The sequence below is a fragment of the Phyllobates terribilis genome, unplaced genomic scaffold (assembly GCF_046119375.1).
Source record: "Phyllobates terribilis strain yellow unplaced genomic scaffold, ASM4611937v1 Scaffold_3__8_contigs__length_932513732, whole genome shotgun sequence".
Classification (NCBI taxonomy): domain Eukaryota; kingdom Metazoa; phylum Chordata; class Amphibia; order Anura; family Dendrobatidae; genus Phyllobates; species Phyllobates terribilis.
This window is the reverse complement of record NW_027362763.1, coordinates 169376243-169397878: the sequence shown is the minus strand read 5'-3', so window position 1 is coordinate 169397878 and position 21636 is coordinate 169376243. Positions and strand designations below refer to the sequence as shown.

Here is a 21636-nt window from a genome sequence, read left to right as displayed (position 1 = left end):
TGCTTATACCCAGCACATGGTATCCACAATAGACCCACACATGCCCATAACCAGCACATGGTATCTACAATAGACCTACACATGCTCATACCCAGCACATGATAGCTACAGTAGATCCACACATGCACATACCAGCACATGGTATCTACGTTAGACCCACACATGCTCATACCCAGCATATGATAGCTACAGTAGATAGACACATGCTCATACCCAGCACATGGTAGCTACAATAAACCCACACATGCTCATACCCAGCACATGATAGCTACAATAGACCCACACATGCTCATATCCAGCACATGGTAGCCACAATAAACCCACACATGCTCATACCCAGCACATGATAGCTACAGTAGATCCACACATGCTCATACCCAGCACATAGTGGCTACAACAAACCCACACATGCTCATACCCAGCACATGGTAGATACAATAGATCCACACATGCTCATTTCCAGCACATGGTAGATACAGTAGATCCACACATGCTCATACCCAGCATATGATAGCTACAATACATCCATACATGCTCATACCCAGCACATGGTAGCTACAATAGACCCACTCATGCTCATACCCAGCACATGGTAGATATAGTAGATCCACATTTTCAGGTCACTTTATATGTACAGTGGCGTATGAAAATATAGCTATTCACCCCCTTAAAGTCAGTACTTTGTAGAGCCTCCTTTTGTGGCAATTACAGCTTTGGATAATTTTCTATCAGCTTTCCACATCTTTCCACTGGGATTTTTCCTCATTCCTTAGTGCAAAACTGCTCCAGCTCCTTCAAGTTAGATTGTTTTCTCTGATGAACCATGAAGTCTGATCACAGATTCTCAATTAATTGGATTAAGGTCTGGGCTTTGACTAGGCCTCGTCAAAACATTTACATGTTTCCCCTTAAACCACTCGAGTGCTGCGTTGGTAGTATGCTTTGGGTCATTGTCTTGTTGGAAAATGAACCTCCGTCCCAGTCTCAAATCATTGACAGACTGAAACAGGTTTTGCTCAAGAATATCCCTGTATTTAGCACCATCCATCTTCCCTCGACTCAGACTTTCCATGTCACTGCTGCCAAAAAACATACCCACAGCATGATGCTGCCACCACCATTTTTCACTGTGGGGATGGTGTTCTTGGGGTGTTGAGCTGTTTTGGTTTGGCTCTAGACATTGCGTGTACCTTCGTGGCTAAAACAATCAATTTTGGTCTCATCTGACCACAGCACCTTCTTCTATACATTTGGGAAGTCTCCCCAATGTATTTTGGCAAACTCAAAGAGAGCCTTACAATTTTTGTGTGTAAATAAAGGCTTTTTTCTGTCCACTCTTATATAAAGGCCATGCCCATGGAGCGTATGGTTTATTGCGGTCATATGAACTGATACTTCAATCTCTGCTTGAGAACTCTGCAGCTCCTTCAGGGTTACCCTTGGTTTCTGTGCTGCTTCTCTGATTAATGCCTTCTTTGCCCTCGCTGAGCGTTTTGGTGAGCGGCCCTCTCTTCGCAGGATTGTTGTGGTACCATGTTCTTTCCATTTGATGATAATGGATTTGATGGTGCTCTGGGGGATGATCAGAGATTGGGATATTTTTTATAACCCAACACTGACTTGTACTTCTCAATAACTTTGTTCCTGACTTGTTTGGAGATCGCCTTGGTCTTTGTGGTGCTGTTTAGTGGTGCATCTTTCTTAGTGGTGTTACAGTCTCTGTAACCTTTCAGAAATGGTGTGTATATACTGACAGACTTGTGACACTTAGATTGCACAAGGGTGGACTTCCTTTCACTAAGCATGTGACTTATCAAGCTAATTGATTGCACCAGAAATTTTTAGGAGCTTCATAGCAAAAGCGTGAATAGATATGCACATGCCAATTTGTAGTTATTTGATGCCATATGTCAGGAATTCCAACATACAGGCGGAGACGACACCGGGGAGATCACACAATATCTCACCCTACCGTCATGCTGTCCGCATTTCATCCGGAGTCGCGAGCACGCGATCCAGACTACTCACTACGTGGATATCGGCAAGCGACCAATGACCGTATGGCGTCACACCTCGGGGATTCCAAAGCCTGGAACCCAAGTATAACGCCCTCCATACGGTCACTGTCAGCTTCACAATAGCCCAATTATTAATATTCGCTGCCACCACCGGCCGAGTTTGAAATATAAAACAGGCCTGGCCGGATGCCTGCGTTTTGGTAGCGTATATGGCTTCGGGGAAGGAAACAATTACAGAAAAAAAGAAACAGAACTATTAATTTTATATTTAATCCAAAAGGGAGGTAGTGTTTAGGAAAAATATATACAAGGATATTACAAAGGAGACATTAAAATACATACGCAGTTACATAAAATAAACAGGATAAAAGAAGATAAATTACTCTATACTATCGCGGAGATGATTCAATATAGTTGGAGGAGGGGCTCCCCAGTTGGATTATGCTGTTATTGAAGAGGACCCGTTGCTTATAATTCTTATTCCCCCCTGGCAATGAGTGCTTCTGTACTGTCCATGAGTTCTCTTATACCTAAGGGGAGATCTGGCCACACGCCCCTTGTGGTGACATCATGTGGGCCGGTCTCCAGCCTGTACATTTTTTATTAAAAACGCTAACTTCGGGGATAACTCATCACTTGTTGATCACAGAAGCTTGCAAACTATGCCATTTTTTCCCTTATGATTTTATCTTTATTTAGAGACCACACATCACATAGCTGCAGTCTGCTATTCTGGTGTTTTTGTGCTACAGCTCCCTGATTTTGCTTACAGCCCTGGAAAACCACCTATATATTCCTGGGCTGATTTGGTCACTAAACATATGGGTCCCGTTAGTGTCGGATGTATGGAACACACAATATTCCATATTTCATATTGGAGTCAGCATGTCTGCAAATTTCCCTTTGAGGCTCGGGAAGCAGCCTCACGGTTACATGCAAATTAGTGCAAGCCAGCATTTTAATTACCTCCTGCGTCTTTCAGAGACAAGATGCTTGCTTCCTAACGAAGTTATAGCACTCCTTGGCTGGCATTGTTTGCATAAGCTATTTCTCAGGCGTGTGTTAATTGGGGCTTTTGTGCTGAGGAAAATGGGACAGCTCGGTGCTGACAAGTGGTGAGTGGAGTAAGGGAGGGGGGTGAAAATCTATGTCAGGCAAATATGGAAGAACATTTTCCTGACACCATACATTTAATTATGCCTATATTTTTCTCACTTCACTTCACCAACTTAGACTTTTTAGTGCTGATGCATCACATACAAAATGGATTACAAAAATATTTAAACACAGGTTATAATGTAACAAAATGGGTAAAAAGCCAATGGGGGTGAATACTTTCACAAGCCACTGTATTCATCTGTTTTTTTTTAGCTTGGTATTGTAAGCAGAGTTTATGGTTTCTACATGTTTTTGCAATATTCATAATTTGTGATTTTTTTTAAAAAAGTTGCAAAATTTGTTACTATTGTACTCCAGTCCCCCTTGGAGAGATTTTATGTACGTACAAATTTTTGGCTCAAATTTTTCAAAATATGAAACTTTTTGCTCTAAAAACAGTTTAAAGGCAAAAATAAACTGTATTTTTGATTTTGCACAGAATCTATGACCCACGTGCACCATTTTTAATGATTTGGTGCAAAACAAAAAAAAGAAATGTGACTTGAGGGATAAATCGGGACCATTTGTTTTTTAAGTACTTTTCAGTTCTTAAACGGTTTTTGAAGCCATTGTTCTGGAGCCTTTTGACTTATGTAAAGGATAGTGTGGATTCTTTGAGGTTTTCTCATTTAAATCAATGAGAATCTCCCAATTCATGCTCTTAGGCCTTGGCCCCACTATCAATATTTGGTCAGTATTTGGTCAGTATTTTTTCTCAGGAGTGGGAGCCAAAACCAGGTGAGGAACAATCAGAGAAAAGGTATAATAGAAACAAGTCACCAATTCTGCATTTATCATCCACTCCTGGTTTTGGCTCCCACTACTGAGAAGAAATACTGACTGAATACTGACCAAATACTGAAATTGGGACCGTGGCCTTAAAGTAATGCCTGTCAGTACGGTGACCTTTTGAATCCTAATCTCTTCCCCATAGATGGGGATGGTATAATCTTATGTATGCAATGCACATGCTCATACCTAGCACATATTAGCTACATCCATGAGCAGAAATGTAAAACATCAATGCACTCTGCATTTGGCTTTGTTAGGGTATGTTCACACTGAGATTTTTTTTAAATAGAAAAATCCACTGTGGTTTATAAGAGAAATTAATGTCAAAATGTCATGCGTTCTTCAAAGCGGTTTTAAGTTCTGAAGCAAATTTTTTTTTCATCATTTTTTTTACTTTTTTTGTAAAATCTCTGTGTATTTCCATTGTAGTCATTAGAGAAAGTATTCCTAATCGTTAGGGTTACAACTAGTACTAGTAGCAGTGCTTACAATAGTGCTTTCGTAGCTGTCTGCTAAGTTCATATGTGGTAATAAACACGCCGAGAGCTTTCTGTACTGCCCATAATTCCAGAAGGAAGTACGACAAGAGTAGATAAAGCACGTCGGACTCCAGCGCATTATGTTTGATTATTCCCAAAGCACACACAAAAAAGACATTGTCAAGTCGTCGCCCTGCATTACAGTGTAGACAGTTCATAAAAAACTAATACTGTACATAGAGGAAATGTAGGTAAGGAGGAAGCTGAGATTACTTCTGTACATTATCATATGGACGTGACGTCCCTGGTAATTTAGAAGGATTGTGACTATGCGGTTGCTACTTATGGATATTCACTTTTTTTTCCCATGGCTGGAGATAAGCTGCTCATTTTTATTATCCGATTTTTACTTGCATCAGTTAGATAATTGTGGGGAGGAGGGGGAGTAGGAAGCAGAACGCACTTGATATTACTTGTTTATTACATCCGTTAGATATGTGGATCTTGGTTATAGGGAATTGGTAACTGGCTGTGGAAAGATGTTAGTTTTTAGGCCAATAGTACATAAAATGTCTTGGATAACCCCTTTAAAGAATAACATTTAAAAAAATTTGCAACATTTTTTGGGAATACCTATTCACATGGACTTAAAGAGATTGTCCACTACTTTATCATTGATGACCTTGACTAGGAGGCGGATGTGTAGTATCTAGCTATCAGAAGACGGAGCAGCTCCACAATCGAGCACTTTTGGCCAGAGGTCACAGCCACCGAGAACAGCTGATCGATGGGGGTACAGGGTGTCGGACCCTGACCAATTAGACATTGATGACCTATCCTATGGATAGGTCATCAAAGATAAAGTAGTGGGCAACCGCTTTAAACAAGACACGTTTCATCAATGTATTACATCTCACCATTGCATTGAATAAAACAAGAATGTGGTGCAACATTTACCAGGCATCCAACTATACGGTGTTGTCACACAAGAGACCTTTAAAGACATATTCATTGTCTGATAGATGTGAGCCCCACCTCCATGACCTGCACCTTTCACCATTAAGGGTGTCACCCAATCAACTATTCATGCGAGTGAATTAAAAATTGGGAGACCCCTGTTTTGAATATAGGTGGGGGGTACCAGTGGTGTGTGCCAGGGTTGACAACTGAGCAAAAATTCCTGGACAATCCATAAAAATAGAGTATTTTTTTTACTTTTTGCAAAAAAAAATGATGCATCAGTTGAATGCTGCTAATGTCTTCATATCAGAATTATGGGATGCAGACAAGCATCACTTAAAATATTAATGCTTTATTATGGTTTTCCAATGTCAGCGAAAATAGTTTGATATGCTGTCCATAAAAAGTGAAAAACAAGTTAACAACTCTGGAACCACATCTATTAGGCATCACCGGATCTGCTTCATCCAGTAAGCATCCAAGTTTATACAACTTGGAACTGGAAAATCTACATAAAAATGATGATCTGGTCCAAATAATATTTGCCTACTAATTATGCCCACAGTGTGGTCTCATCCTTTATCATACACAGTGCAGTAACGCTTTAAAGAGAGTAGAAGAATGTTTCTTCCATTGTAGTAGTTATTGCCTAAGGCTGGTTTCACACAGTTTTCTTCTGAAAAACGCAGTGATTTTCATTGTGTTTTTTATTTTTGCATTCTTGCTAGTGTTTGTGTTTTTTTTAGCCCAAAATGCTGTGTCAAGATGTTAAAATAAAATTTACAGTAACATAAGAAAAACACCACATATAAAATGTTTTGGATTGTGGTGTTCTTGAAGGTCAGTGGTGTTTTGTTCTAGAACATAACATGCCCTGTATAATGTTTTTTTTCTTTTAGCACTTGAAAACTGGCTGGAAAAATACACGTACACAATAATAATAGTTTTTATTTTATAGCGCCAACATATTCCGCAGCACTTTGCAAATTTAAATAAAGTAAGAGGGTAAAAATGTTTCATAAAAAAAGGTTAAAAAAATACTTAAAAAGAATAATATTGGGTATTTTTTGTCGATGGTCAGCAATATGTTTCTTTTTTTCATCTTGATATCGTCAGTGTATTCCCATGTGCCAGATCAAATAATAAATTTGCCACTTTGTCTAAAGAATTGAGGGAACTTGCTGTGTCATTTTTCATGGTGACACAACGATAGAATATACTATAAGGAAATATACAATCACGTCCCCAGAGGATAAAGGAAAATACCCAGACACATATGATATAGACATGTTCCAAGGCTATAGTTACAAGAAATAACCCCTTGTAATGTCACAACTCCATATGTTGTCATCATTTTCAGTGGCGTTAGTGTCCTTACATTATTATGACAGTGTATCATAAATTATTTTAACTAGTCCATATATACTTTTATTTGTCAACTTGTTAAGACATGTATTTGGACATAAACTGGATGAAAGTCAATATGTTCACTATTACATTCATCTTTTACAAATAGATCAGTGTGAAATTTTCAATACGGTTTATTAATATATGTATACATGTGTAGATATATAAATGGATAGATAAATAGATAGATACTGTAGATATATAAAATGGCAAAATAAAGAAAAAATACTTTTAAAACAAAAACCTGATTTAAACAATAGCTTATTTTCTCATGATACATACTCTTTAACTGACAACTGATTGGTTAAAATTAAATAAATAAACTAATTAAGATTCCAGGGAAATACTGTTGTAGTAGATTGTGTTAGTAGTGTAGATTTCTTTTTTTTGTGGATACTGGGTTTGGTAGCATTAGTTACACATAATAGAAGTTGCAGCTATGACAATATATCCACTAAAAGAGGTTCTGCAGGAATGTAAAATGGCCTCATATATATTTGAAATGGAAGCCCATCCTAGTCAGGTGTCTGGATAGGTTCTATTCTGAAGTAACACTGCTCCTGAGACCTGTGTATCAACTGACAGAGGTGCTGTATCATAAGAACACAAACATCTGTGAGTCAAGAAGAGCTGTAAGATCTGAAGAAATAAATCTTCACTTCAGCTTATTGAGCACAAAGCATGTTTTCTCCAGCATCAGTCTTTCCTGCACAGTCAGCCAGGAAAAGGATTTATTTCTTCTCCTGTCACAGTCCTTCTCCGACAGCTCACTGGTACATGTGATTACGATAAAGCTTCTCTGTCAGTTGACACAGGTCTTGTAACTCCAGACTTCAACCCGTTCTGACATGTGACTAGGACAGGCTGCTGTTTGAATTACGTGATGGCAATTTTAGCACATTCTTGGAGAACCAATTTAAGAAATAGATCTGCAATTTTGTACGATAAAAGGAGTTGTCTGATAACTCTATATACTGTAAGGTTAAGTGCCCACATAGCGTTTTTGCAGGCGTTTTTATGGCTGCGAAAACGCCGCGAAAACTCTTGTAAAACAGTCTGCCATGCAAAGCAATGTGAATTCGGATGTGCTGTGCACATGATGCGCTAATTTGCGCCCCAAATTCACATTGTGATGCAAAACGCAACATGACCATTTCTACCGCGATTACGCTGCAAATTCGCGGCCATTGAGGGACATTGAAACGCAGCAAGCGCGCAGGTATATGTGGATTTGCTGCATTTCAATTAAATTCAATGGCCGCGAATTTGCAGCGTAATCGCGGTGCGTGTGGTACCCGGGATGAAGAGGAGACTACAACTCCTCTTCATCCTGGCTACCACGCGGTGAAAAAAAGAAATAAAAAAGTTAAAAATAAACAAAACCTGTATATTCACCTCTCCGGCGGCCCCCGGTCTGCTCCCGGCCACGTCCTCTCTGCTTGGCGTCCCGCGGTGACGTCGGCGGTCAGGTGATGGTCGCGTGACCATCAGCTGACTAAATGACATCACCGCAGCTCCTGACAGTACACTGCGGGACGCCGAGGAGAGTGGACGCCGCCGGGAGCAGACTGGGGGAGACCGGAGAGGTGAGTATACAGGTTATTTTTTATTTTTAACGTTTTAATTCTCTTTTTTTTTACTATAGATGCAGCAATTAAAGCATCAGTTGTTCACACATTATAAATCTATGCCGGTTGCATGGATTTATATTGTGTGACCAACTTGTCAAGCACTTTTCCAAGTGATGCTCAAAATCACTTGGAAAACTACTTGAAAAAACGCATGTAAAAGCGCTGAAAAAACGCTTCTCTCTGGCAGAAAAAAACGCATGTAAATCTGCATGCGTTTTTTTCTGCTAGAGAGAGGCAAAAACGCTCTGCATCAAATCTGCTACGTGGGCATATAGCCTAAATAAGACATAGGCTGTGTGCCCACGATGCATTTTTTAAGCGTTTCTGCAGCATCAAAAACGCTGCAGAAACGCTTAAAAAACGCATGGTAGAAGGCCTGCCATGTTCCCCAATGATAATCCGCATGTGCTGTGCACATGCTGTGGGAATTTCCGCTGTGGATTATCATTGCGGAAAAAAACGCAGCACTACCAATCATTTTGCGGAAGTGCTGCGTTTTCGCCGCCATTGACTTGCATTAGATCGCATGGATTCCGCATCACTGTATATGTAGAAGCGCATTCCATGCGTTCTAATGTGCGGATGGTACCCAGGTCTAGAGGAGAGGAGACTGTCCTCCGGACCCGGGTACCATAGAAAACTGTGAAAAAAAGAATAAAATAAAAAATAAAGATTATATTTACCTTCCGGCAGCCCGCGCTGCGCTCCTCCTTGCTTGCCGGCAGTTCGCGATGGACTGAAGGACCTGCGTTGACATCATAGTCATGTGATGGGTCACGCAACGCTGACGTCGGCAGGTCCTTCAGTGTACCGCTGCCGGCAGCCGGGACGGAGTGAAGCAAGACTGCGGGGGCCATCGGAAGGTAAGTATACATTATTTTTTTATTTTTTTACATTCTCTCGGGTCACGCTATATAAATCGATGCCGGTTGCATGGATTTATATAATGTGACCAAGTTGACAAGCACTTTCCAAGTGATGCTAAAATCGCTGGAAAAGCGCTTGTCAACCCGCATGCGGAAATGCATGTGAAGAACGCTTCATATCCCTGTACAATCCGCATGCGTTATTTTCTGCCAGGGAGATGCAGAAGCGCTCAGGAAAAAATCCTGAGCATTTCTGCATCGTGGGCACATAGCCATAAGGACATCATAAAATGCGTCTCTCCTTAAGCACAGGATTGATAACAAAGATCTATTTGACTTGTAAAGTGCTTCAGAATATGTTGGAGATATAAAAATTATACAGTATATACAGTGCCTACAAGTAGTATTCAACCCCCTGCAGATTTAGCTGGTTGACACATGCGGAATTAACTTGGCATTGTGACATTTGTACTGTAGATCAGCCTGGAAGTGGGAAATGCACTGCAGCAATTTTTTTTTATTTTTTTTTTAAAAACGTTAAAAGTTAATTCAGAGTGTCATTTATTATTCAACCCCTCAAACCACAAGAATTCTGTTTGGTCCCCCTAAAGTATTAAGAAGTAGTTCAGGCACCAAGAATAATGAGCTTCACATGTGTGGATTAAAGATCTCTTTTGCCAGCCTTTTCTGACTATTTAAGACCCTCCCCAAACTTGTGAACAGCACTCAGACATGGTCAACATGGGAAAGACAAAGGAGCATTCCAAGGCCATCAGAGACAAGATCGTGGAGGGTCACAAGGCTGGCAAGGGGTACAAAACCCTTTCCAAGGAGTTGGGCCTACCTGTCTCCACTGTTGGGAGCATCATCCGTAAGTGGAAGGCTTATGGAACTACTGTTAGCTTTCCACGGCCAGGACAGCCTTTGAAAGTGTCCTCCCGTGCCGAGGCCAGGCTTGTCCGAAGAGTCAAGGCTAACCCAAGGACAACAAGGAAGGAGCTCCGGGAAGATCTCATGGCAGTGGGGACATTGGTTTTAGTCAATACCATAAGTAACGTACTCCGCAATGGTCTCCGTTCCAGACGAGCCCGTAAGGTACCTTTACTTTCAAAGCGTCATGTCAAGGCTCGTCTACAGTTTGCTCATGATCACTTGGAGGACTCTGAGACAGACTGGTTCAAGGTTCTATGGTCTGATGAGACCAAGATCGAGATCTTTGGTGCCAACCACACACGTGACGTTTGGAGACTGGATGGCACTGCATACGACCCCAAGAATACCATCCCTACAGTCAAGCATGGTGGTGGCAGCATCATGCTGTGGGGCTGTTTCTCTGCCAAGGGGCCTGGCCATCTGGTCCGCATCCATGGGAAGATGGATAGCACGGCCTACCTGGAGATTTTGGCCAAGAACCTCCGCTCCTCCATCAAGGATCTTAAGATGGGTCGTAATTTCATCTTCCAACAAGACAACGACCCAAAGCACACAGCCAAGAAAACCAAGGCCTGGTTCAAGAGGGAAAAAGTCAAGGTGTTGGAGTGGCCTAGTCAGTCTCCTGACCTTAACCCAATTGAAAACTTGTGGAAGGAGCTCAAGAATAAAGTCCACATGAGACACCCAAAGAACCTAGATAACTTGGAGAAGATCTGCATGGAGGAGTGGGCCAAGATAACTCCACAGACCTGTGCCGGCCTGATCAGGTCTTATAAAAGACCATTATTAGCTGTAATTGCAAACAAAGGTTATTCCACAAAATATTAAACATAGGGGTTGAATAATAATTGACCCACACTTTTATGTTTAAAAATTAATAAAATTCAACTGAGCAACATAACTTTTTGGTTTGTAAGATTTATGCTTCTGTTCATAAAACCTACTCTCGTTTGCAGTTTGAAGGCTCTAACTTATTTGCATCTTATCAAACCAGCTAAATCTGCAGGGGGTTGAATACTACTTGTAGGCACTGTATCTCTGCAGTGGATATCTATGACCGTCAGCTTCTTCCCTGGAAATGATGATCATTGGTTTCTGAAGCTGGATCCACAGTGATCAATATATTGCTAGACTGGTTACAAATGACAAATGTCATTGTTACCATCTACCAATGTTCTTGAGAAATGATAGATCAGCATAAAAAAGAATAACTGCAATTCTGAAGGACTGTATGTATAGTATACATGGTTCAGTGGACTTTAAGGTTGGTCACGATTTTCTTATGCTGGCAGACAGGACAATGCCCTATTAAAAGACTGGCACACGTATATCTTCTGTTTTTAATTGTACAATACAATTCATTCAGCTTTAGTAAAACCTTGTGATCAGGGACTAAATGAAGTCGAATTCTCATCTCCTAAATGAGATTTCTTTTCCTCAGCGCCATGCCTTGTAACAGGGAAACCACCAGAGGAACGGCGCTTGTATATTCTGAACAAGTCATCTATAGTTCCAGGTTTGCCTTGATTCACACTTTGTTGAACAAACGATTTGTTCCGCAATTAGCCTCTAGCTGGGGAGCTTATTAAACCCAGAGATCTCCGGGGATCTCAGGCTTAAGGTCAAGGAGAAAGTGTAAATTACCATCGCTAGAGAGGAAGAAATGCTATTGCCGCATGCGGAAAATGTACATGTATGAAGTGGAAGAGTCAATAGTAGTCTGTTATTTAAGCAAACACAAGCTGTGATAGATAGCAGTCTGCTATTATTTGTAACCTTTAGTGTGGTGAGGCTCCCGGCAAATGCTGGATTCCAGGTAGCAGGTGGAATAAAACTGCAAATTAAATACACACACGGAGAAAGGATAACACTTCATATTCACAGCTTAGGTTTACACAAGAGAATCCAGGTCAGTCCTCGGGGAACAAGAGACCCCTGCTTTATAAGTGGCTCAGTAGGAGACAGACCATTCAATAGCCATTCCTCTGTACTACTGTGATCAGTCCATAGAAACTAAACATTGTTATTTTTATAGATTTCATATTGTGATCTGGTCCTGACCCAACTAGGGTCACAGTTTAATTTTGCTAATCTTGTCCAAGCATACTAGAGCCATTTTCATCATTTTCAGAAGAAACCAATTATTTTAAGTATACAATACGGAGAACTTGAATGTACACAAATAATAAAAGAACATACAAACCCTTCAAGCGGTTGCTCTTTGTTGGATTCTAACAAAGGACCTCACTATGTAAAGTAAGGACATGCATACATAACCATTTATTTTCAAATTAATTTTAAAAAATACTTGTATAGTGGGATATAGCCTAGCATTCTCTATAGATGGCTTAGAAATCAACGAGACCATTGTATAATTGATATAGTCAAATAGATCTCTGAGGTATGTATGTGTGTGTATGTATCTACAGTGGGGGAAATAAGTATTTGATCCCCTGCTGTATTTGTAAGTTTGCCCACTGACAAAGTCATGAACAGTCTATAATTTTAAGGGTAGGTTAATTTTAACATTGAGAGATAGAGTATCCCCAAAAAAATCAAGAAAATCACATTGTATAAATTAGATACATTTTTTTGCATTTTGCAGTGAGAAATAAGTATTTGATCCCTCTGGCAAACAACACTTAATACTTGGTGGCAAAACCCTTATTGGCAAGCACAGCAGTCAGACATTTTTATAGTTGATGATGAGGTTTGCGCACATGTCAGGAGGAATTTTGGTCCACTCCTCTTTGCAGATCATCTCTAAATCATTCAGATTTTGAGGTTGTCGCTTGGCAACTCGGAGCTTCAACTCCCTCCATAAGTTGTTTATGGGATTAAGGTCTGGAGACTGGATAGGCCACTCCATGACCTTACTTTGCTTCTTTTTGAGCCACTCCTTTGTTTCCCTGGCTGTATGTTTTGAGTCATTGTCTTGCTGGAAGACCCAGCCACGACCCATCTTCAATGCTCTTGCTGAGGGAAGGAGATTGTTGGCTAAAATCTCGCGATACATGACCCCGTCCATCTACCCTTCAGTACGGTGCAGTCGTCATATCCCCTTTGCAGAAAAGCACCCCCAAAGTATAATGTTTCCCTCACCATGCTTCACGGTGGGACGAAGGATGTACTCATCCTTCTTCTTCCTCCAAACACTGCGAGTTGAGTTAATCCCAAAGAGCTCAATTTTTGTCTCATCTGACCACAGCACCTTCTCCCAATAACTCACAGAATCATCAAAGTGTTCATTGGCAAACTTCAGACGGGCCTGCACATGTGCCTTCTTGAGCAGGGGGACCTTGCGGGCACTGCAGGATTTTAAACCTTTAAGGTGTAATGTGTTACCAATGGTTTTCTTGGTGACTGTGGTCCCAGCTGCCTTAAGATCATTAACAAGTTCCCCCCGTGTAGTTTTAGGCTGATCTCTCACCTTCCTCATGATCAAGGATACCCCACGAGGTGAGATTTTGCATGGTGCCCCAGATAGATGTCGATTGACAGTCATTTTGTATTTCTTCCATTTTTTCACTATTGCACAGTTGTCTCCTTCTCACCCAGCGTCCTACTTATGGTTTTGAAGCCCATTCCAGCTTTGTGCAGGTCTATGATCTTGTCTCCATCATCCTTAGAAAGCTCTTTGGTCTTGCCCATGTGGTAGAGGTTAGAGTCTGACTGATTAATTGAGTCTGTGGACAGGAGTCTTTTATACAGGTGACTATGTAAGACAGCTGTCTTTAATGCAGGTAATGAGTTGATTAGGAGCGTCTAACTGGTCTGTAGGAGCCAGAACTCATAATGGTTTATAGGGGATCAAATACTTATTTCTCACTACAAAATGCAAAAAAATTAACTAATTTATACAATGTGATTTTCTTGATTTTTTTTTGGATATTCTATCTCTCAATGTTAAAATTAACCTACCCTTAAAATTATAGACTATTCAGGTCTTTGTCAGTGGGAGAATTATAGCTATAAAAAGCCAATGTAATATAAAATATCTGCTCAGAAAATTTATTCTTGAAGTTTCCAGTCTACCAAAAGACAATCCAGTATTAATGATCAGTTTGTGACATGTGTAAATAAACAGATGCATAAAAAATGCTTCTTATCTCATCCAGCTTTTATAGACAGTAATAGGCAGATGTCCGTACTTGTGGATTCATATATGAGACTCTAATACACACCATATTACACGCTCTGTATTCCCATAGAAGCATTAAATCCACGGGCAGAATATGGAGCCTAACTGAAACTCCATACTGTGTCACCAAAAGGATAGCAACATGCCCAATCCTTTCATTCTAAATGGAGATACGCTGCTGTTAGAGGAGTCTTGTGGGGCCGTTTCTCTATTGATTCCACATTTGGTGGGTCAGCGTAGTCAAGTACCCAGAGCCCGTGTGGCGGCACATGAAACCCCTATCGAATCGTAATCACTCAGTTTACCACCATACAGTGTCTTCATTGGACTTTGTTAACATAGCGTTTGACCTCACGTTCAGTGGCTCTGTCAGGGCTTACATCCGAACCCCCGCAAATTGTGTAAGCGCTGATAGGGCCATTGACTATAATGATGCAGATGAGTCACAGTGTGCTCTGTCGTGCATCATTTTAGGCCATATATGCTTAGTTGAGGTGGACACCAAGACATAGTCGACAACGTTTTGCTGCCCAGGTCAACTAGACATATACAGCCGAAAATGATGATTCATCTGCATCAGCGCATACCCCAAAATCCCATTTTGCAGGGTTTTGAACATAGGCTCCGACAGAGCCACTGGACATGGGGACAAGCGTGATGTGAACCCTGCCTATATCACAATACTGTTGTGTAGCTTATAGTGAGGAATACCATTGAAATATGGCATGCAATTGAACACGTCATGATTCTATCATGTGAAATCTATGGCATGTAGAGCTAAAGGATGGACTTGTAGATTTCTTTGCTACCATATTATGGCTCTGTACATCAGTAATATGGCAGTGTGCACAAGGCCTTATTCACCCTATTTGCATTTATGAATCCAACAATATATAGTGGTTATCTGATTAGGTAAAACTTTCTGTGAGTTCTTCTGAATGAGCTATCTAATGGGGTTCTTGTATTGTATGACCTCACATACACTTTGATACTAGTCTCACTTTATAGAGCAAAATAAACTATAGTCCACAGACTACAGAACATGTTCCACAGAACATAATCTAGTATTGGTCCCTATCCTTAGTCGGGCTTTCTCAGTTGGATCCTTATATTATGTGATTATAAGTTTCCATTATTTTTAATGTAAGTGAGTTATAGATAGGAAAAGATCCAAGAGAGCACTATCCTACATATTATCATAGAGACACTGAGACCACCAACTAGGCAAGGCTTTTAGGCTGAGCATTCATACTGTGGCAGTTGCATGTAACCAAAATTTTGCAAAAACAGTGAAAAAAAAACATAAGTATGTAATAAAACCAAAATAATTACATTGTAGAAGCTTATACTTACATCGTATAACAGTAAGGCCAGTTTCACATGTTCGACATTCATAACCCGGGTATAGGCCGCTATGTCTGGACCAGTCATGGGTCCAGCGACTCTAACTCTGAGGCATACATGAAGCTGTTGAGTTTGGGTGAGGAGACCTGGACATCAAGGCCCATACCTGGACTGTGAATATCAGATGTGTGAAGTTGACTTTACATGTATGTTCGAACCAGCACTGAGGTCTCTATCGTCTTCTCTTATTGACACTTTTTAGGCAAATGACATCTCTTTGTTTTTCTTAATACAGTAATGAAGTCTGATGCACTGCACCCCTGTGTTCTTACATCATGTTCAGGTGAGAGACACTCATGGAGATACAACATCCCATAGTGGTCATACGTCTGTCATAGAGCTCACCACAGTACAGATCAGTGTTGGCCTACTGGCTTTCTTCATCCATTGTGTCCATGCACATTGTTCTGTTTAATGCACAAATCAATTTAATGATGATATGCAAACTGCAGATTGCTTCTCCTGTAATGTTGGTTGTTAGAAGGTACTATGGATGTAGTATTGACTTCAGAAACTATACACCCAGTACCGGCCCCATGCTTGTCCTTAACGGCTGGCTACTATAGCAGAATGGGTGCCGATGTATTATAATAAGGTGTTTGATATAACTTATTAGCACTGCATAAGAAAGGGAGATCCAGCATTCTTCTGGAGATAAAAGATTTATGGTTTTATTGTCCAGAAATTGGAATCCAACTCACACCAGCAAGAGATTCATTTGTTGCATTTCGAACAAACAAATGATTAAGAACATTTGTTTGTTTAAAACGCGTCAGATGAAACTCTTGCTTGTGTGAGCTGTATTTTATATTTTATCTTCAGAAGAATGCTGGACCTCCCTTTCTTATTCTATATGCTGTATGAAATGCTGCATCTTATCCATGAACTTACTCCAAGGGTGAGCTTTTTTTCCATGATTAACTTTATTAGCACTGCAATATTTAAAAAATATTATCCTGCAGTGTTACACATGCAGATTATGCAGAACTACTCCAGCTTAGAGTCTCCTCCACCTGATTAGTCCAGCCTTGGATCTAATAATTTCACTTCCCTGGCCGTGATTGACAGCCTGCATACAGTACATGTTATGGTAGTACCATTATTCAGTGTCATGCTGGTGATTTGCATTGTTTTGAGGCACCTCTCTTCTCACTGCATGCACTGCTCGGTTCCTCCCAGTGTCAGACCATCTCACTGAGCTGCCTCTTGCAAACACTTCCTGCACTGCTACATCCACCTGTTGGTGTAGAGTCTCCACCCGGCTATTGAGAGGTGCGGCCAGACTCTGCATGAATTTAAAACCATTGTCTTCTGCAGAGTTTTGCTTCCATTGTTATGATCTGCAACATGTACTAAGGAAATATAGGGGAAAGCTGTCCGTACAGTAAGACTAAGCTGAATCCCTACGATGTAGGGGGCTGCCTGTTCCTAGCGAACAGACCCGCCTTAGTCCTCGGCTAGTCTGAACGAAGACCTATAGCATAAGGGGAGGGGTCCCTAAAACAACTAAGGACTGGAACAAAAATGGGACACCTCCTAAACAGAGAAGCTGTTGCAGAACACAAAAAGACAAACTGACAAAATGGTACTAGAGGTCCCAGAAGGACCAAGAAAACTTACAGAGATAGGCACCGAAGCACCTGGCTAGAGAAACAGTCTATAACACTGAAGTCCAGCACAGCCAGAAGGGCGGAGCTGGAATAAAAAAGCAGGTGGTCAAGTGACCGCAAAACACAAGATGGAAAAAAACAAACAGGAGGGTTCTAACAGTACCCCCTCTTTTAAAAGGATCCTCTGGATCCTCCAGGCCCAGGCCTATCCGGAAACCTGTAGAAAGCTCTAACAAGCCTAGGAGCAGAGACATCATCCGTCCTTACCCAGGAGTTATCTTCGGGACCGAAACCCTTCCAGCAGACAAGATACTGTAATCTCCCTCTATGCCATCTAGAATTCAAGATAGGAGAAATTTCATATTCGCAGTCTTCCACCACAGGAGGAACTGTGACAGTGGCATCCCTATCTGATACATCAGCCTTTTTCAACAAGGAAACATGAAACACACGATTAATCTTCCAGGAAGTAGGGATGTCCAACCTAACCGCAGATGGGTTAACAACCTGAAGCACTTTAAATGGACCCACAAACTTAGGACCCAGTTTTTTAGAGGGAATCCTCAACCGCAGGTTCTTTGAGGACAACCAAACCATGTCACCCACAGTAAGCAAAACCTTCTTACGTTTCTTGTCAAAATACTTCTTGGACTTCTTGTTAGCCTCTTGAAGGTTGCAACGTACATTAGTCCAAACTCTCTCCAAATCACCGGAAAAATTCTCCTCCTCCGACCCCAATTTGGAGAACGAACCTAAAGACGGATGTCTCCCAGTACAACAAAAAAAAGGAGAACACCCAGCAGAGGAGGATGTATGATTGTTAAGAGCAAATTCTGCAAGAGGCAGAAACTCAGACCACACTTGTTGATTGTCCGCCACAAAACAACGCAAAAACTGTTCAACATCCTGGTTCTTTCTTTCAGTCTGTCCATTAGACTCAGGATGATACCCAGACGAAAATGACAAATGGACTCCCAACCTGTCAAAAAAAAGCACGTCAAAAGCGAGCCACAAACTGAGGTCCTCTATCAGAAACAATATCCGTGGGAACGCCATGAAGCTTGACAATCTCCTTAACAATCGCTTTAGCGAGTGTCTTGGCGCAGGGCAACTTAATGAATGGAACCAAATGACACATCTTACTAAAACGGTCCACGACCACCCAGATGACAGTAAAACCCTCGGACACAGGAAGATCAGTAATAAAATCCACTGTGAGATGCGTCCAAGGCGCACTAGGAACCTCCAGAGGGCAAAACAACCCCGCAGCAGGAGTATGTGAAGCCTTTGACCTAGCACACACAGTACACTGACGCACCCATTTGATGACTTCCTTCTGCCATCCAGGCCACCAAAAACTGCGACTGATAAGTCTCTTAGTCTCCGAAATTCCTGGATGACCTGCCAACCGAGACTCATGACACTCCACAAACAAATCTCTCCTAAAGGTTCTAGGCACGAACAACCTCCCATGGGGAGTGTTAGATGGAGCATCATCTTGAGCTTTCAGAATCCCATTCTCCAAAACGGAGTCCAATGCCGCCACCACAACTCCTTTCTGTAAAATGCTCTCCTTCTCCTCGGCACCGACTGTAGGAGAGAAGCTGCGAGATAAAGCATCGGCTTTAACATTCTTAGTACCAGGGATATAGGTAACAGAAAAATGAAACCGAGAAAAAAAAAGTGCCCACCTAGCTTGACGAGCATTCAAGCGCTTGGCAGCATCCAGATAGATCAAATTCTTATGATCTGTGAACACCTGAATAGGAAATCTAGCGCCTTCCAAAAAATGACGTCAATGTTCAAACGCGAGTTTAATAGCCTGCAACTCCCGATTTCCAACATCATAATTCAATTCGGTTTCCGAAAATTTCTTCGAAAAGAAGGCACAAGGATGTACCCCATCTCTGTTCTCCTGAGACAAAACTGCTCCGACCCCCACCGATGAAGCATCGACCTCGACCAAAAAAGGCATGGTTTCATCAGGCTGCATAAGGATAGGGGCAGAACTGAACCTCTCTTTGAGATACTTAAACGCTTCAGTGGCCTCAGTACTCCACTGGACCGTATTCGCACCTTTCCTGGTCAGATCGGTTAGAGGCTTAACAATTACAGAAAAATTCTTAATGAATTTCCTGTAATAATTGGCAAAACCCAAAAATCTCTGTATAGATTTCAAACCAATAGGCCTAGGCCATTCCTGCACAGCCTGAACCTTCACCAGGTCCATCTCAAAACCCTCGCTGGAGACAATGTAGCCCAAAAAACTAATTTTCTGCACAGCGAACTCACATTTCTCCAGCTTAGCAAAGAGTGAATTATCACTTAATAACTGCAAAACTTCACGTACACTCTGCCAATGGGACTCCAGATCTGGCGAATAAATCAAAATGTCATCCAAATACACAACCACATTCTTACCAATCAAAGGTCTCAGGATGTCATTAATAAGGTTCTGAAAAAATGCAGGTGCATTGGTAAGACCAAAAGGAATCACCAGATTCTCAAAATGACCTACCGGAGTGTTAAAGGCAGTTTTACATTCATCACCCTCCTTCACTCGTAACAAATTGTATGCCCCCCGGAGATCAATTTTAGAGAACCACTTGGCCCCCACCAATTGGTTAAACAAGTCAGGAATTAACGACGATGGGTAGGAATTGCGTACGGTAATCTTATTAATTTCATGAAAATCCAGACATGGACGTAAACCCCCGTCCTTTTCTTTAACAAAGAAAAATCCAACTGCCACAGGCGACTTAGAAGGTTTAATGTGACCAGCAGCCAGGCTAGTCTGTATGTACTCCTCCAATGCCTTTCTTTCAGGGATAGTCAGATTAAACAAGCGACTCTTGGGAAGAGTAGCTCCCGGAACAAACTCAATGGCGCAATCATAATCCCTATGAGGAGGTAAAACTTGCGACTCCTCCTCCGAAAAAACCCTCCAAAAATCTTGAATAGGTACCGGTAATTCCCCTTTTTCCACAGCAGCAATGCGACCATTACAACATTTATCATAGCACTTCGGACTCCAAGACTTAATCACATTAGTAGACCAGTCCAGTAAAGGATTGTGCAGTTTTAACCAAGGCAAACTTAGAACGACTGGAGAGGGTAAATTATGTAACACAACCAAGTCCAAAATTTCTTGGTGAACTCCATTGATAGTGAGGGGAAATGTGGCAACCTTGTGAGTAATACATTTCAAGGGAGTGTTATCAACTGCAATCACAGAAATAGGTGATGACAAAGGTTTGGATCTCAATTTAAGTTTTTCCAAAAACCCTTTATCAATCACATTAAGTGTTGAACCACAATCCACAAATACCTGAAATTCAATCAAATTTTCCTGCAAAGTAGTACTCCCTGAAAGAAATACTCCTGCAGAGCATAAACAAGCTATACATGCGTACCTGACCTCTTTTTTTTTCTTTACTTAAACGAAGCTCACAATTCTTAATCAAATGGTCAGCTTTACCACAATAAAGACACAATCCCTCGGCGAACCTCCGGTCTCTTACTTGAGAGGAGAGCGACTTCGTCCCAACCTCTATCGGTTCTCCGCCATCAGAGCAAATATTCTGGGGACTAGGACCTGGCATTACAGGAGTCTTTACCTCATTCTGTCTAAATCTCAGCCTCCTGTCCACACGAACAGCTAATTGCATGGCATCCTGCAGAGTCTCAGGTATGGGAATGCAATTAGCAAATCTTTAACCCTTTCACTCAGACCAGAAAGAAATAGACATTTCAGAGCAGTATCATTCCATTTGCCTTCTGAAGCCCATCTTCTAAAGTGTGTGCAATAATTTTCAACATCACCTGACCCCTGATTCAAACGCCTGAGTTCTGCCTCAGCAGATGAGGTTCGATCAGGATCGTCATATAATAGACCCATAGCCAAAAAAAATTCTTCTACAGACCTTAAGCATGGATCATTAGGTTGGAGAGAAAAGGCCCACCCCTGTGGTTCTTTGCGCAAAAGTGACATAATAAAACCAATACGCTGTGATTCATTCCCAGAGGACCTTGGTCTCAAACAAAAATATAACAAGCAAGCATTTTTAAAGGAAAAAAATTCTCACTGTTTACCATAAAAAACATCAGGCAGTCCTACCTTGGGCTGCACAAAATGCGCTCCAGAACAGCTTCTCACGTGTTGCTGGAGCTCGGCCACCTTCAGAGACAATCCCTGAAAGCGTTGAGCCAAATCCTGGATGGAAACCATACTGATCCC

General features: G+C 41.3%; 1 protein-coding gene across 5 annotated transcripts in view; it reads left to right on the top strand.

The window, feature by feature from the left end:
- Positions 1 to 21636, top strand: part of LOC141258951 (ephrin type-A receptor 3-like) — a 349962-nt gene that overhangs the window by 70441 nt on the left and 257885 nt on the right. For 3 of the 5 annotated variants that reach the window (XM_073674263.1, XM_073674261.1, XM_073674262.1), the window contains exon 2: positions 16025 to 16072. The exons of the other annotated variants lie outside the window; for them this stretch is intronic. In XM_073674263.1, coding sequence (XP_073530364.1) covers positions 16025 to 16072 — 48 coding nt within the window. The remainder of the gene's footprint in view (positions 1 to 16024; positions 16073 to 21636) is intronic. 5 annotated transcript variants of the gene reach the window in all.